This window comes from Apis laboriosa, unplaced genomic scaffold (genome assembly GCF_014066325.1).
Source record: "Apis laboriosa isolate Shangri-la unplaced genomic scaffold, ASM1406632v1 scaffold104_cov149, whole genome shotgun sequence".
In the NCBI taxonomy this organism is placed as follows: Eukaryota; Metazoa; Arthropoda; class Insecta; order Hymenoptera; family Apidae; genus Apis; species Apis laboriosa.
The window spans coordinates 2,152,060-2,168,395 of NW_025220694.1; the positions used below are offsets into that span (position 1 = coordinate 2,152,060).

Consider the following 16,336-nt stretch of genomic DNA (forward strand, 5'->3'; position numbering starts at 1 on the left):
CTTGATCATTTTTCGTATCCGTGTACCAATCGTAAGCAAATAAAATGAGATGCAATGAAAAAAAATTATTTTAATGTTTTTCATGCGTAGATGAATTAAAAATACATACGTATATTTTTTAACAATTCTATTGATCATTCGTACATGTGATATAAAAATATTAAGGATATTTTTTGTCCTATATATACGTGTCAATGTACTTTTTTTTTTATATACATTTATTGATCATTGAATGAAAATAATGAAAAATATAATTTCAAATAATATATAATAATGATAGTTAGTTCGATCAAATTAATTTTGCAATGAAAAAAGACTAAATCATGATTAATAAAATATTAATTATGTTCATGAAACTTTTGATAGATATTTTTTTTTAATAATATTCATTTAATTGATTGAGATAAATATAATCAATTAACTTGCTTCGATATATTCACGGATTTCAAATAATTGCATTCATTTATATATAAAACACGTCATTTTTTTCATACAATCATTTCTCTTATTTATTATAATAAAATTGCTTTTTATATGATAAAGAATATGTATAAACGTTGAAAACATTCGCAACATTCGATAAACTAGAGCATTAATCATGCATATCATGATTCAATAAAAATGTTACATAATTAATATGAGTATTAAATAATTCGTATTCACAAAATAATCCTTCAAAAATGTTTTAATTTTTCCTTTTAAAATCATATATTATGTGTAATGTATAATAAAACGATTCTAATTGATTCCAATTAAATTTCTAAAGTTCTAAGTTCTAATTCTAAGATTTTCATTCACCATATTTAAGAAAACATTCAATTTTTTTGAACACACAACCGATTTTTGATTATTTCACTTGATATCGTTAAATGATGAATTCAATGAACCATTCCAATTATGAATCATCATTAATTTACTGATATATTCAATAATTAAGATTTATATAATTTTTTATATGTATTGATAATATTAAATATTTATGATTATAAAATAATCGATTTTAATTAGCATTATAATTTATTTCTGCTTACATTTACATTTAAACGCGCGCGTAACAAAATGGTTTATAATCATTATATTAAAATTATAAGATGTTAATACATATACTATTCATCAAATAGAATTTTAGAAGATCGATTGAGAAATTAATAATATATATAGAAATAAACATAGATATATAAAAATATCGGTTGAGACTTTTTTTATTAAATAATACGCAATTTAAGTTTATTACATTCGATATAGAGAAGCAAAAACAAAGTGAATGGAGATAGTATAACTAACAGAGATAAAATTATTTTATTCTATCTCTGTCTTAGCTTATAACACAAACTTAAATTACTTATAACTTCATTAATAACATTAGCTGATATTTTTGTATATACATATATTAATTTTTTATATTTGTTTTTACTTTTAGAATCGATCCTCGAAAAATGTTTCAAATATGTTAACACCTCATATATGTATATATATAAATAAAATTGACAAATGTTTTAATTTACAGACTTTCGGTTTTTGTTAAATTTATGCTATATAAAAGTGCTAAATATTCAGAAAAATATATATATATATAAAATTAAATCAAATTTAGCATGAAAAATTATACTATAATTTAATTACATATTTTAATGAAATATATAATAATGATAATCACATTTTCAGTTTCATTGAACATACGTATATATGTATAATTAATTTTTTACTATTTGAATATCAAATATTATAAAATGCATTATGTTTATATTATAACAAACTTCCGTTATTGATAATCGTCAAAAATATAATAAACATTATATGAAATTGATTTAATTAGTTTTATTGTACAATTATAATAAAATTTGTTATATTGATAATATTCGTAGTTTTCTTTACTATTTTTTTAATAAGATTAATTAATATATAAAATTATATAAACAAAGAAATAATGTTCATTATACATAAAAATGTTATTCCTGAAAAAATTCTACTTATTCGTTTTTTTCAGTTAATAATAAATTTGATTTTGAACTTTGAGAATATGTAATATTTGAGCTTTTCATTTTGGTTTTTAGTCCTAAAATAATATGTCTAATTCCAGGTATCCATGTATTACATAGATTAGCATGATACATCATTAATGCAATATGTATTTCATCAGCTTTTTCAATATTCCCTTCTCGTAAAGCTAAAAATATTTTTTATTATTTTTCTATTTTCAAATATAATTACAATATTATATAATAATACTTACTAATTTAATTAGTAATTTAATTTAATTAGTAATAATACTTACTAATTTATTTTACTAACCTGTAGATAAATCTAAAATATTCTTATATATCATATTGTTTAGTTTATCTTCAAGCCATGCAGTTTTTAATATATCTAATTTCTTTTTTACTTCTTCAGCACTATTTTTTTCAGATATATGTTCATTAATTACAGCTTCTAAATTTATCAAGACATTATTTAATGTCTCCTCTTTATTAATATTTATTTCATTCATTTTTCCTTTCAAATTATTTTTGTTTGAAGGACATAACAATGGAGGATGTGATGCTGTTGTTAAATTAATTGCAGATTGTATTGGTGGTGGCATATTTAATGGTTTGTTTAAAGAAGATTCTTTATCTTTAGCTTGTATAGATGTCATAGGAAATGCTACCCTTTTATTTAACATTCGTTTAGTAGGAGTTATAGAACTTTGTGCCATAGAATATGCCCATTTCGGAGGATCATTCCAACCAGGATCATGACCAGGTAATAAAACTTTTTGTAAAGAAAGATTTTGATCTACAAAATAAAATTATGTAAGAACATTCAAGTATTTTGTATTAATATAATATAAATTTATTTCTTCATAATACATATTATCAGATTGATAATAATATAAATATAAAAAATATAATATAAAAAATTTATAATAGAAAATTATATAAATATATTACTAACTATATTAGTAAATTATATAAATATATTATACTAAAATACATTACTTGTCATTTCTTCGCTCATTTTTGATTTTTTCAAATTTAAATTAAATGAATTAGCAAAAATAAATAAATAATAAAAAATTTCTTTAAAATTAATGTTAATATTGGATTTGACATTTATAATCGTATTTACTTATAGAATACAATCATAAACATATTAACATATGTTTATAATCACAATATTCCTATTATCATAACATATTTCAAGATCAACAACTTTGATTATATAAATTACTAGGAAATGATACTTTATTACTAGCAAATATAAATTAGATATATCATACTGATATATTATATTGTTTTTTTATATATTGAATTGATAAAACTTTATTTTATAAAATTAGAAATTATTAATTTCTTTTTATATTTTCTAATAGTTTTTGACAAATAGAATTCAAAAATATTAATTTTAAGTTCACTGGTTCAAAAATGATTTCGTATGTGAAATTAGTGTTTTTTAAGTTTTAAGTTTTTATTTGATCAGTTACTAGGATGCCATATTGGTTTATATCCACAGTTTGTTCAATAAAAAATCATTATCTATATATAGATGACAACGATTGAAGTTCATCTTTAAAATAACTGATAAAAGTAACTTATTTAATTTATAAAAACAATTTCATTATCTTCAAATAGCAACTGAATTGAAAATAGATTCTTCCCCCATAACGGTTCAAAAATAATTATAAATTTAATAAATTATTTTTATTCCAATATTAAATTGATTCAAATAAAAAATTGTAATTGTATCATATATATTTATAATCAAATTTGATTCATATTTACATTGTAAATAATCGTCAACCAGCAGTAACTACGTTGGATGAATTGTGGATAAAAATCAATTATTATATAATTAAATAATCTGTTAAATATTATATACAATAAATAGTTTTTGAAGTGGATTTTAAATTCAATAGTTTTGAATTCTATTCATTAAAAATTTTAAAAGATCTAAAAAAATTAATAAGTTTTAAAATAAAATTTAATCATTTTGATAATTTTTATATAAACTAAAATTCAATGATTCAAATATTATTTACATATTATTCAAATATTATTTATTATAAAGTTTGAAATTTATATAGGAATATTTATAAATTATATGACGCCATATTAGATTTTCATTCTATCTTTCATTTGAAAGATGGAAATATCATCCCGCATCAAATTCAAGTTATCTTTTATTTGAAGAATTTTATGTATACAATTATTATAATATATCATTATTTGTTATTTAAAATATATTATCATAAATATTTACATAAACTATATAAGAATATATTATATAAAAAATATATCATATCCTATTTCTTGCATCCAATCATTTAAATTTGAATTTTGAATTAGATTTAAATTAGAATTTAGAATTAAAAGAATTTAGAAGAATTAAATTAAAATTAGATTAAATTAGAATTTAATTGCTGATCTCTCTTTTTTCTTTCTCTTTCTTTCTCTCTACATCATATTACAATTGAATTGATTCAATTGAAAATAATTAAATAATATGATTTGAATGATTCTTTAAAATCAATCAAAAATCAATTTAATTCTGGCGTTTATTGGTACTTTTATTATTTAATTGGATAAATATTTGGCATAATCTTATGTAACTAAAATCTTTAGAAATATAAAAATTCATACATAAATAATTTTAATTTTTAACCGTTAAATTTCAATAATTAAAGTCATTCATTCAGATTTTGAACATAAAAATTTATAAAAATATATAAAAAAAATTTAATAAATTTAGTGCTTCAATCAGAAACTAGTTTTCCATATATTAATTTATTTATAGAACTCTTATATTTATAAATATGATAAAAACAAACAAATTGTTTTTGAATTAAAAATTTATAAATATAATTATTTTCACGAAAATAAGAAATCAATCAAAATACAATAAACTACTTACATATTTTTAGAAATATTCATTATATTTGCCAACAGAAATCTATCAACTTGCTATCTTTTTTATCATTTTTTATTATTTTCTTAGAATCTATATATATATTATATATCTATATAATTTTTGAAAAAATCAATTTTAAAAATAATTACAACTTTAGACGTATTTTGTGTTTTTATTATTCAGTTACTCTTGATATGAAATTATTTTGAATTTTCTCCCAAATATGTTTAATATAATGATTTAAAAAAAATTTTTTAAATATCGAAAACTTTTCACTGTATTTTTTAATTTATTTAAAAAACTGAAAATAATAGAAAAAAATCTAATCACACTATGAGATATAACAAATTTTTCTACTAAAAAAAGGATCAAGAAAAACTATATAATCATTTTTATTTTTAATATAAAAATGAAATAATATGGCAAAACGCACAATAGCAATAGTACTCAATGACGTTTCGCTATGATTCGATAATTCATATGATAACCAAAGCGATCACTATCATTAAATATTATTATTACATATATATATATTGTATATAATTATAAATAATCATTGAGTATTATTATAAATATTATAATTATATATATATAATTATAAATAAATAATTTTTCTTTAGACGTGACTATGTATTTAATCTATGTATTTTGTTTATTATTCTTTAAATTATTTTATTATTCTTTAATTTATTATTCTTTATTATTCTTTAATTTATTCTTTAAATTAAAATAAGAAAATATATAATTATAAGAAAATAAATAAATTGAATATTTTTAACATTGCAAAATTTAATTTTTTTGAAATTATAACTCCCAAAATATATATTATAATTAATATTATTTAAAAGTAATAAAATAAGAGATTATGAAATAAAATAAAATATGTATTTTAAACTTAATAATAATTAAATTATTTAATTTCATAAAAATATTGATATATTAAAAATAAAAAATATATCATAATTTTATTTTTACTTCAACAAATTAATCATATTTAAAATTATGTCACATCTAAAGATTATATAATAATAAAATTAATTTAGATTATATAATAATATAATTAGTATATATATTAATTATTATATATATTAATTATTATATATATATTAATTATGATTCAATAAATCAAAACCATATAAACCATTCAGTTATATCATGATATAAAACATAAAAGCGTCATAATATAATTAATTTCATTAAAATATACTATTAAAATATACTATTAAAATATAATGATATTAAAATAATTATAATAAAATATAATAAAGTAATTAAATAAGTCAATTATGTATTAATTGTATTAATACATAATATTTTAATACATAATATTTTTATAATATTTGTATAATTTGTATATTGTATTTGTAATAAAAAATATAATATAGAGAAGATAAATATTTATACGCAATTATAAATGTATATTTGTCACAAATTGCATGTAAAGTTTCTAATTAATTATTCAATATTAACTAACATGCAAGTAAAATTATTGATAAATTTAATGCATGAAATATAACATAATATGAAATTCCGTTTAAATTTAGTTATAATTATTATCGTGAAAAGGCATAGTCATGAAATTATTTCATCCTTCCAATATTTACGAAGAATCTTGGTTATTACTGAGTATAATAAAACTTTTAGGTAAAATATTAAATAAATAATAAAAATTATGATATAATAACATAGTAAATAAGTGAATAATTGAATAATAAAAATTTATATTTTTTATTATTAATTTAATTATAACATTCGATCACATTTTTATTATAATATTCGATTTTAAATCTTTTTCTTTTTACAGGTTTATATCCTATAAAATTTTCCAAAACTTCATGTATAAATTACATTTATATATCTATATTAATAATATCCTATGCGAGTCTTCGTTTTTATTTACAATTTTATTATATGGTTGATATAATGCAAAAACTTTTTCTTATAAATGACACATTTGTACTTAGAAAATTTCGATTTGTCCTAAACTTATTTTTGTTTTCTTTGATAATAATTTCAAGTATGCTTCAGAGTTTAAAAATAAGAAGAGCATTCAAATATATAAATAACATTGATAAAAATTTAAAATTCTTAAATATAGAGATTGATCATACATTATGTATGAAAAATGATATTGTTAGAATTATTAATGTGATATTTATAGTAATAACATGTAATTTAATAGATTATTATGGATTATTAGACAATAATGCAAATTTTTTATATGTCTTAATGTGGATATTTGATCGAATACCTGATTTTGTTAATGTTATTATAATATGTACTTTTGCCATTTTTATGAATAAAATTAAAATTAGATTTATAGAGATAAACACAATGCTAAATATTATTACAAAAGGAAAAACTTTCATTTCTATCTCCGAGACATCTAATATAAATAATAGTATGTTTTTAAATCTTGATAAATTTAAGTTTTTAATAAATCTTTATAAATAATTTTATTTTGAGACAAATTATTTATATTAATATTTAGCTTCCAGATACAACTTATTAAAGTGTGTACAATTCGAATTATGCAAAACGATATCACTTTTAAATGAATCATATAACTTTAGATTTAATGTTTTATCAATAATATATATTGCATATATTTGTTTAGATATGTGTATTATATATATACATATTAACAATCGACTTTACATGGTTGATGTAATACTTAGTTTTGTATGGAGTATCATTAATTTAATTAAAGTTATTTATTTAATTCATTCATATCGCAATTTAACTCTAAAGGTAATTTAAAAATATTATTTGTATATATATTTATTGCATGTGTATTTATTTGTGTATATATTTATGTAAATATTTATTGTATATTTTAATATTGCAGTATAGTTATGCAGAATCAAATAAGGATATTCCTTAAATTTACTTATCAAATATTCGAACTTATCATTTTATTTATAAGTATAATGATCTTGTAATTTTTTTAAATATTGTGCTTATATAAATACCAACCGATTAGCAATAAAATTACAAAAAACAATATTTTATGTAAAATAAATGTAAATAATTTATTAATTATAGATTGCTCATATTTTGTTCTCTTTTACTAATTTTATTATAATAATAAATATATGCTAAAATAAAATAAATTTATATTTCTATTTAAATTTACCTTTTATAATGCTCTAATTTTTTATTATGACGTGTCCCGTCAGCGTGCATTAAGCGCATGCGCAATGCCACCTTACGTGGCATCGGCAGCAATCACTATTGCAGCGAAATACATTTTCTTCATTTAGTGTAAACATTTGTGGAAATATTAACTTTTGTTATGGTTCAAATGCGTTTAATGACACAACGTAAGTAGTTTAAATTTCATAAGCATTTTGCAAATTACTCATCGAGTACCTCGTTTAGAAGTATTACTGTGTGCAAAATGGCTTATTTTATTTTACTATTCTAAACTAATATTTATTAGTAATTTATTATATAAAACAAAAATTTTTAAGTAATTAAAGCATAAAATTCACGTAAAATTAAGGATTAATATTGTGTACAATAATCATATCCTTAATATGTATAGGTTATCTTACGTCTGTCAATATGTAGCATATTTTGAACTTCTATTTCTAATTTACATAAATTTATAATTACGCTATCGAATATATGATTTATATTTGTGCGCAACTTCAGTTTATGAATTAAAATTATGTTTCTCAATAAATATACTTGTTATTTTTAATAAATATAATTTGTGGGTGTGTTTTTTTTAATGAAATTAAAAAATTTAGTATTAGAATTATTTAATTTAATTTTAAAACTATATATTTTTATTGAAAATATAAATATAAATTTATTTTGTACACATTTATTATTGAAAATTTAATTTAATTAAAATTACATAAAAAAAAATTAAAATAATGTATTGTTTTTTTTTTTAGGATAAAAATGAATCCACAATATATACAGCAACAGTCACAACAGCAACAACAATCACAACAACAACAACAACAACAACCTAGTTATTTTCCTGTTCCACCGACTTCATCTTCTTATGGAGAAGTAAATTCTAATATTCCATCAAATTTATTAAAAGGGCCTCCAATAAATTCTCAAGTATATACTTCTCAAAAATCAATCCAAGGATCTCCCCTTTCTAATTTACATCAGTCTCAAACACCATATTATATGAATAATATACAAACACAAGGTAATATAATATATTTTCATTTTTGTTTTAAAAAATATTCTCATATTTATAATAATATATTTTTTATTTAGGAAATACTCAATTTGAATTATCTGCAAACAATCCACATATAATGCCACCTACAACAAGTCAAAATAATATAATTAATCAAATGTCAAATATATCTTTGGGGGATCAACAAAGACCACCATCAGTGGTAATTGTGTATATTTATATATATTAAATATATTTATAATATATAGTTATAAATTATTTGATGCATTAATTCACATTGTATATTATAGCAAAATTTTCCACCACCACCTTTACCTGGAAAAAGTAGTCCTACAATACCTACACCTTCAAATGTAAATGGCTTTAATAATGCATTAGAAATATTATCAGGGAGTGGTAAGAATAAAAGAATTTCATTAAAACTATAATGTTAATTAATTGATTAGTTTTTAATTTTAAAGCTTGAAATATGTTGTATTTTGATTTCTTCTTTCTTATATATATAATTAACTTTAATTTTAAATTTATTTACAAAAATTTTTAGTACTATTTATATATAAATACATTAAGATGATATCTACTATAAGTAATATATATGAATAAATAAAAATCAAAAAATTATTTATTTAAAAAATCAGATTTTTTACAATTTTTTTATAATGCATATATATATATATATATATATATATAAAGTGTCTTATTAAATATTATCATCTTGAATTACATCATTATTATTCACAAGAAATGTTTTGATGGACAAAAAAATGTTAAATGGTTTCAAAAAGTGAACATACTGTTATTACTATGTTATTATTTTTATTAGTTTTTTTGAAGATGGATATATTAAGGATATATCAATTTTCATTTTTTTAAACATAATCATATATTTTTTTTATATACCAATCATATATACAGTTTTTAATTTTGTATTAACTCATATATGAAAAATTAGTTTAGAAAATAAATTTAAATAAATTAATTTAGAAAGAAGATATTTTGATATAAATGTTAAAAAAACTCACTAATGATTTTTATACCAATATTATTGCAATAAAAATATGATTTACAGCATTATGAAATATAAACATTTGAGAAGTTCTATTATTATCTTGATACAGACATTTAACTGATGAATAATTGTAAAAATGAAATACACTAAAGAAGAAATTAGATATGTTATCAATTTTTTTTGAAATTCAAAAAATGCGTCACATGTAGAATGATTGTATTGTTTTGATAAAAATCATCCATATCGTCGAACTTTAATGTTTTTAAATGATTTTCATTTCAATTGGAGGAATTATCACGAAAAATTTCTTCGATATAAGAATGACAAACAATCTAAATGAATAATGAAATTGCAGTTTTAGCTACAGTTATATTAAATCCATCTTTGAGTTGTAGTAAAATTGAAAGACAATCTAGAATTAATTAAATGAATATTATACATATATTTTATAAGCATAAATTTCACATATATTACTTTTTTAAAATTTAAAAATTATATATATATATATAGCTCATAATAATTTTTATTATTGTGTAAAATTTTCTGAATAAATTTTCTTTGAAGATGTTGATTTTTTAAAAAATATCATGTTCATGGATGAGATTACATTTACAAAGGATAGAAAGTTTTAACAATATTATATCAAATTTTTAATATCAATATTTTAATAATATTTATATCAAAATATTTCATAATAATTTTTTTTCAACATTATAGACAATTAAAAACTGCATTGATTAATGCATAAAAAATATATAGTTTTATTTAAAAAATGAAAATTGATCTTTATATGTTCTTAATATAAAAACCTATAAAAAATTAATAAGCTAGTATATACCTCTTAAAATTATTTAATAATCACCAAAATATTTTTCGCTGCGAATAATAATAATTTAACGTAATTCAAGATAGTTGATATTTAATATTTAATAAGATATAAAATATAAAAGATATATACATACAATATACATATAATTATGGAAAAATTGATATATAAAAATATATAAAATTGATTATAATATTTCTATTATTATAATTTTAGTCAATTTCGATCGCTCAAAAATTTTTTTATATTTTATTTTTACATTTTGATATGAAGATTGCTGTCATTATATACTATCACATACACTGTTATGGAAATATGTAGGCAGAATTTAATATATAGTACAAAAAGTTTTTTTATAAATAATCGACCATTGATTATATACGAAAAAAAAATTGTTTAAAATGAAATTTTTAAAAATTATTTAAAATTTTTTAAAATTATTAAAATTAGTAAAATGAAGACTAATGAATTTACTGGGGATTTAAAGATTTAATAATAATTAATAAGATCAATAAGATTGATAATCAATAAGAAATTAAATTTATTTTATTTTAATAGGTTCAACAGGACAAACTGATCCTGGTGGAAAATCTGGACCACCTATTTCTGGGACAAATGTACAAGAGCAGAAGACAACTTTGAAAACTTCTACACCACAGCTTACTGGTCTTCCATTTTCAGGACATTCTACAGGAACTACTTCTGGCAACTATTATCCTGGACCAACTTTACCAACTGAACAAGTGTTCAATGCAGGAATACCTTCAAATCAACATCAATCTGGTGGTCAATTGAATGTTACTGACACATCTGAACAATCAAATTTTCCTAGGCCACCAATAGGACAAAGATCTAAAGTTGCACTATTACAAGGACAACAAAATGTATCTTCTACTTCATCTTTACCTGGACAAAATTTTTCTAATCCAATAATATCGGGACAACCAAATTTATCAGGGCCTCCATTATCAAATCAACAAACACATAAAGATATGCTTATGCAAGGAACACATGGGCAAAATTTAATTGGACCATCACTATCAAAACAGAGTTTGTCAAATCCACTATTACAAACTCAACAAAATTTATCTGGACCTTCACTTTCTACACCATCATTACCAGGACAGCATTATTCTTCATTACAAGGACACCAAAAGCCTGGTCATTCTTTTCCAGAACCGCAAAATATGCCTATCTCTAATTTATCTGGTCCTCCATTAACAAATCAACAAAATATACATCCATCCCCAATGTCTGGTCAACAAAATGTTGCTCAATCTTCATTAATGAATCAACAAGGATTTAATAGACCACCAATGTTAGGACCACAAAATTTACCTGGTTCACAAATGCCTCCATTACCTGGTCAATCAGCAGGACAAATGATAAATTCTGGTGCAACTTTATCACAATCTGGTCAAAGATCATATACATCTGGACCACCAATACAAGGACAACATATAGCAAATCCTGCAGGAATCAGTCGTAGTCCAACCAGTGCAATGCCAAACTATCAACATACAGGATATCAAGGCTATAATAATGTATATTTGAAAAATAACAATTATAAATTTATCATAATCAATCATATTATAAATTTTTTTTTTTTATTTTATATAGGATATATATAATGCTCAAAGAAGTTCATATCAAGGTGGTACACCAAGTGTAACAGGTAGATATCAATCAGGCATGCAACCGCAACAAACTAGACGCTTAGATCCTGAACAAATGCCAAGTCCAGTAAGAAATAATTCAAAATTACAACTTATTATAATTTGATTTGGTTCTTTAGATTAATTTTAAATATATTTTCAAAGATTCAAGTAATTCAAGATGATCAACGCGCAAGAGGTGGTGTATTTATAACTAATCAAAAGGGTTTGGTTCCACCATTAGTAACCACTAAATTTGTAACGCAAGATCAAGGAAATGCATCTCCTAGATATATTAGATCTACTATGTATACTGTTCCTACCACAGCAGATATTATAAAACAAGTACATTGAATAATCAAATATATCAAATTATTTAGTTTAATTTTGTATATTCTTTAAAATAATTTGTATTTTTAGACGAATGTTCCATTTGGTCTAATAATAAGTCCAATGGCTCGTATAGCAGAAGGAGAATATGAACCACCTATTGTAGATATGGGTGAAATTGGTCCAGTGCGTTGTGTACGATGTAAAGCATATATGAGTCCATTTATGCAATTTATTGATGCAGGCAGAAGATTTCAATGCATGTTTTGTAAAGCAACAACTGAGGGTATGAATTTATTTTTTTAAGTTTTTTTGTTTTGTACAATTATTATTTTTTTTTTTTTTTTTGTTTTTAATGTAGTTCCAGCAGAATATTTTCAACATTTGGATCATACTGGTCAACGTATGGATCGTTACGAAAGACCAGAATTAATGTTAGGAACATATGAATATATTGCTACTAAGGATTATTGCAGAGTAAGATAAAAAAAAATTTAAAAAGTATTTAATTTTAATAATATTTATTTTGAAAATATTTATTTTAGAGCAATACTTTTCCAAAACCACCAGCTATTGTGTTCGTGATCGATGTATCATACAACACAGTTAAATCTGGTTTAGTTAATTTACTTTGTATGCAAATGAAATCAATTTTGCGACATTTACCTGTTGATGCTGGTCAATCAAAAACAAACATGAAAGTAGGATTTATAACATATAATAATACAGTGCACTTTTACAATATTAATTCTTGTCTCGCTCAACCACAAATGATGGTTGTGGGAGATGTACAAGATGTTTTTATGCCACTTCTTGATGGATTTTTATGCGATGTTGAAGAAAGTGAATCTGTTATTGACAGTTTAATGACACAAATACCAGCAATGTTTGCAGATACACGTGAAACAGAAACAATCCTTGCACCAGCCATACAGGCTGGATTAGAAGCATTAAAGGTATTTTTTTTAATAAATAACGTAATCTTATAATAATAAATATTATAATAAATAACATAAAATAAAAAAATCTTAATCTTATATGGACTAATTATAATTTTAATTGAATAATTAAGGCTTCAGATTGTGCTGGAAAATTAATGGTTTTCCATTCTTCTTTACCTATTGCTGATGCACCTGGTAAACTAAAAAATCGTGATGATCGGAAAATTCTTGGTACAGAAAAAGAAAAAACCGTATTAGGTAAATTTTTTATTTTTAAATTAATAGATATTTTTTAAGTAATAATAATAATAAATATTTTCAAGTTAATCTATCTTTTCAGCTCCGCAAAATAACATTTATAATAATCTAGGTCAGGAATGTGTGGGCATGGGATGTTCCGTAGATTTGTTTGTTTTCAATAATTCATATGTGGATATTGCGACAATAGGACAAATAGCTAGGTTGACTGGTGGAGAAGTTTATAAATATACTTATTTTCAGGTAATAAAGATAAAATTAATTATTATTATAGTGTAAATAAAATATATACATATATCATATTAGAATTTTTTTTTAATTCTTTAGGCTGATATAGATGGTGATCGTTTAATTTCGGATGTTATTAATAACATTAGTAGACCAATTGCATTTGATGCTATTATGCGCGTACGTACATCTACTGGTGTTCGAGCAACTGATTTTTTTGGTCACTTCTTTATGTCAAACACTACAGATATGGAATTGGCTAGTATAGATTGTAATAAGGTAAAAATTTTATTTGCATTATATAATTATAAAATAATTTGATTTTTTTATTTTATCATGTATTAAAGATATAATAAAAATTGTTAATTTAATATTTTAGGCTATTGCTATAGAAGTAAAGCATGATGATAAATTAACAGATGATGAAGGTGTATATATTCAAGCAGCTTTATTGTACACTTCATGCAGTGGAATTAGAAGATTGCGTATTATTAATCTTAGTTTAAAAACATCATCTCAAATGGCAGAATTATACCGTGCATGTGATTTAGACGCAATCATAAATTATTTCTCGAAACAAAGTAGAATAATTCATATTTATTTCATTAAAAATTTATCTCATCAAGTATTATTCAATTAAAATTTTTTTAGGTGTTTTTAAATTAATTGAATCAACTCCAAAAACTGTAAAAGATAATTTAATTGCAAGATGTGCAAATATATTAGCTGCATATCGAAAACATTGTGCTTCACCATCTAATGCTGGCCAATTAATATTACCAGAATGTATGAAATTGCTTCCACTTTACATTAATTCATTATTAAAAAGTGATGCATTATCTGGAGGTATATAATTTTATTTTTAATTATTTTCTAGTTTTTTATTCTACAATGTGGCCAACACTATAAATTCAATTTTTCAGGTGCTGATATGTCTATTGATGATAGAGCTTTTGTTATGCAAGCAGTTGCAACTATGCCAATTTCTATATCAGTTGTGTATATTTATCCGAGATTACTTCCTTTACATGATGTTGATTTACAAGATACAGAATTACCACAAATGTTACGTTGTTCTATTGATAAATTCACTGATGATGGCGCGTACTTACTTGGTATAATATTATTTCTTATTCCATTTTAAAAAATTTTAAATCATATTCATATTTGTTTTGTATTTTTTATTTTAGAAAATAGTATCCATATGTTTTTATGGTTAGGCCTGGCACTTTCTCCACAATGGGTACAAGCAGTATTTGGTGTTCCATCAATAGTTCAAATTGATACAGACTGTACTGCACTGCCAGTATTAGATACTCCATTAAATAAACGAATTTCTGATATCATTAATCGCGTACGTATGGAAAGGCATCGTTGTATGAGGGTAAGTAAATTGAAAAAATATGAAATGCATTAAAAATTTCATGAAATTTATGTTTTATTACATCTTTCAGTTAACTATAATAAGACAACGTGAAAAACTAGAAATTGTATTACGTCATTTCTTGATTGAAGATAGAGAAAACGATGGAAGTCCAAGTTATGTTGATTTCCTTTGCCATATGCACAAAGAAATAAGAACACTTCTTAGCCAATAAAATGAATCTTACAGCAATCAGTTACCTTATGTTGTAATCCTAGCTTGCTACATGTTTGTGACTGTTGTCATGTTATGTCCAAAATCAGTTAGATTATTAAAATGAAATTCACTTAAAGCTCAATGAGAATCATAGATTATGTGTACATTCATATGACTATGAAAAAATATGAAAAAAAATATGAAAACGAAAATAACATATATTTATAACATGGTACCTATAAAAAAATAAACTTTATGAAATAACTAATCATTCCGCGAGAAAGAATGGTACATGTAACAGGAAACATCAGAATGCACTCGTACAGTGATTTATACATTGTAAACGTAAACTTGTATTATTACATTTTATTTTAACTAGCTCATTAATGTTATTATTATGTTAAATTAAATAATAAAAATGTATTAAATCATTATAAATTTATATATTAAAACAA

At 21.5% G+C, this 16,336-nt stretch overlaps 3 protein-coding genes across 3 annotated transcripts; 2 read left to right on the forward strand and 1 right to left on the reverse strand.

Annotated features, from left to right (window-relative positions):
- Positions 1 to 1,908: 1,908 nt before the first annotated feature.
- Positions 1,909 to 3,128, reverse strand: LOC122713045 (steroid receptor RNA activator 1-like). Its single transcript, XM_043933219.1, has 3 exons — positions 2,979 to 3,128; positions 2,293 to 2,775; positions 1,909 to 2,167 (listed from the first exon to the last, which is right to left on the reverse strand). Exons 1-3 carry the CDS (start codon positions 2,995 to 2,997, stop codon positions 1,971 to 1,973), a joined length of 699 nt encoding a protein of 232 aa, XP_043789154.1. The 5' UTR covers positions 2,998 to 3,128; the 3' UTR covers positions 1,909 to 1,970.
- Positions 3,129 to 6,461: 3,333 nt separating this feature from the next.
- Positions 6,462 to 7,771, forward strand: LOC122720994. Its single transcript, XM_043948200.1, has 4 exons — positions 6,462 to 6,531; positions 6,692 to 7,288; positions 7,379 to 7,638; positions 7,736 to 7,771. Exons 1-4 carry the CDS (start codon positions 6,462 to 6,464, stop codon positions 7,769 to 7,771), a joined length of 963 nt encoding a protein of 320 aa, XP_043804135.1.
- A 318-nt stretch (positions 7,772 to 8,089) lies between these two features.
- Positions 8,090 to 16,336, forward strand: LOC122714767 (protein transport protein Sec24C). The gene is made up of 18 exons (XM_043936836.1): positions 8,090 to 8,210; positions 8,793 to 9,061; positions 9,133 to 9,257; positions 9,346 to 9,451; positions 11,449 to 12,434; positions 12,511 to 12,633; positions 12,711 to 12,890; positions 12,966 to 13,161; positions 13,237 to 13,352; positions 13,421 to 13,831; positions 13,948 to 14,074; positions 14,157 to 14,317; positions 14,402 to 14,581; positions 14,682 to 14,883; positions 14,954 to 15,148; positions 15,226 to 15,417; positions 15,493 to 15,686; positions 15,757 to 16,336. Exons 2-18 carry the CDS (start codon positions 8,800 to 8,802, stop codon positions 15,898 to 15,900), a joined length of 3,900 nt encoding a protein of 1,299 aa, XP_043792771.1. The 5' UTR covers positions 8,090 to 8,210; positions 8,793 to 8,799; the 3' UTR covers positions 15,901 to 16,336.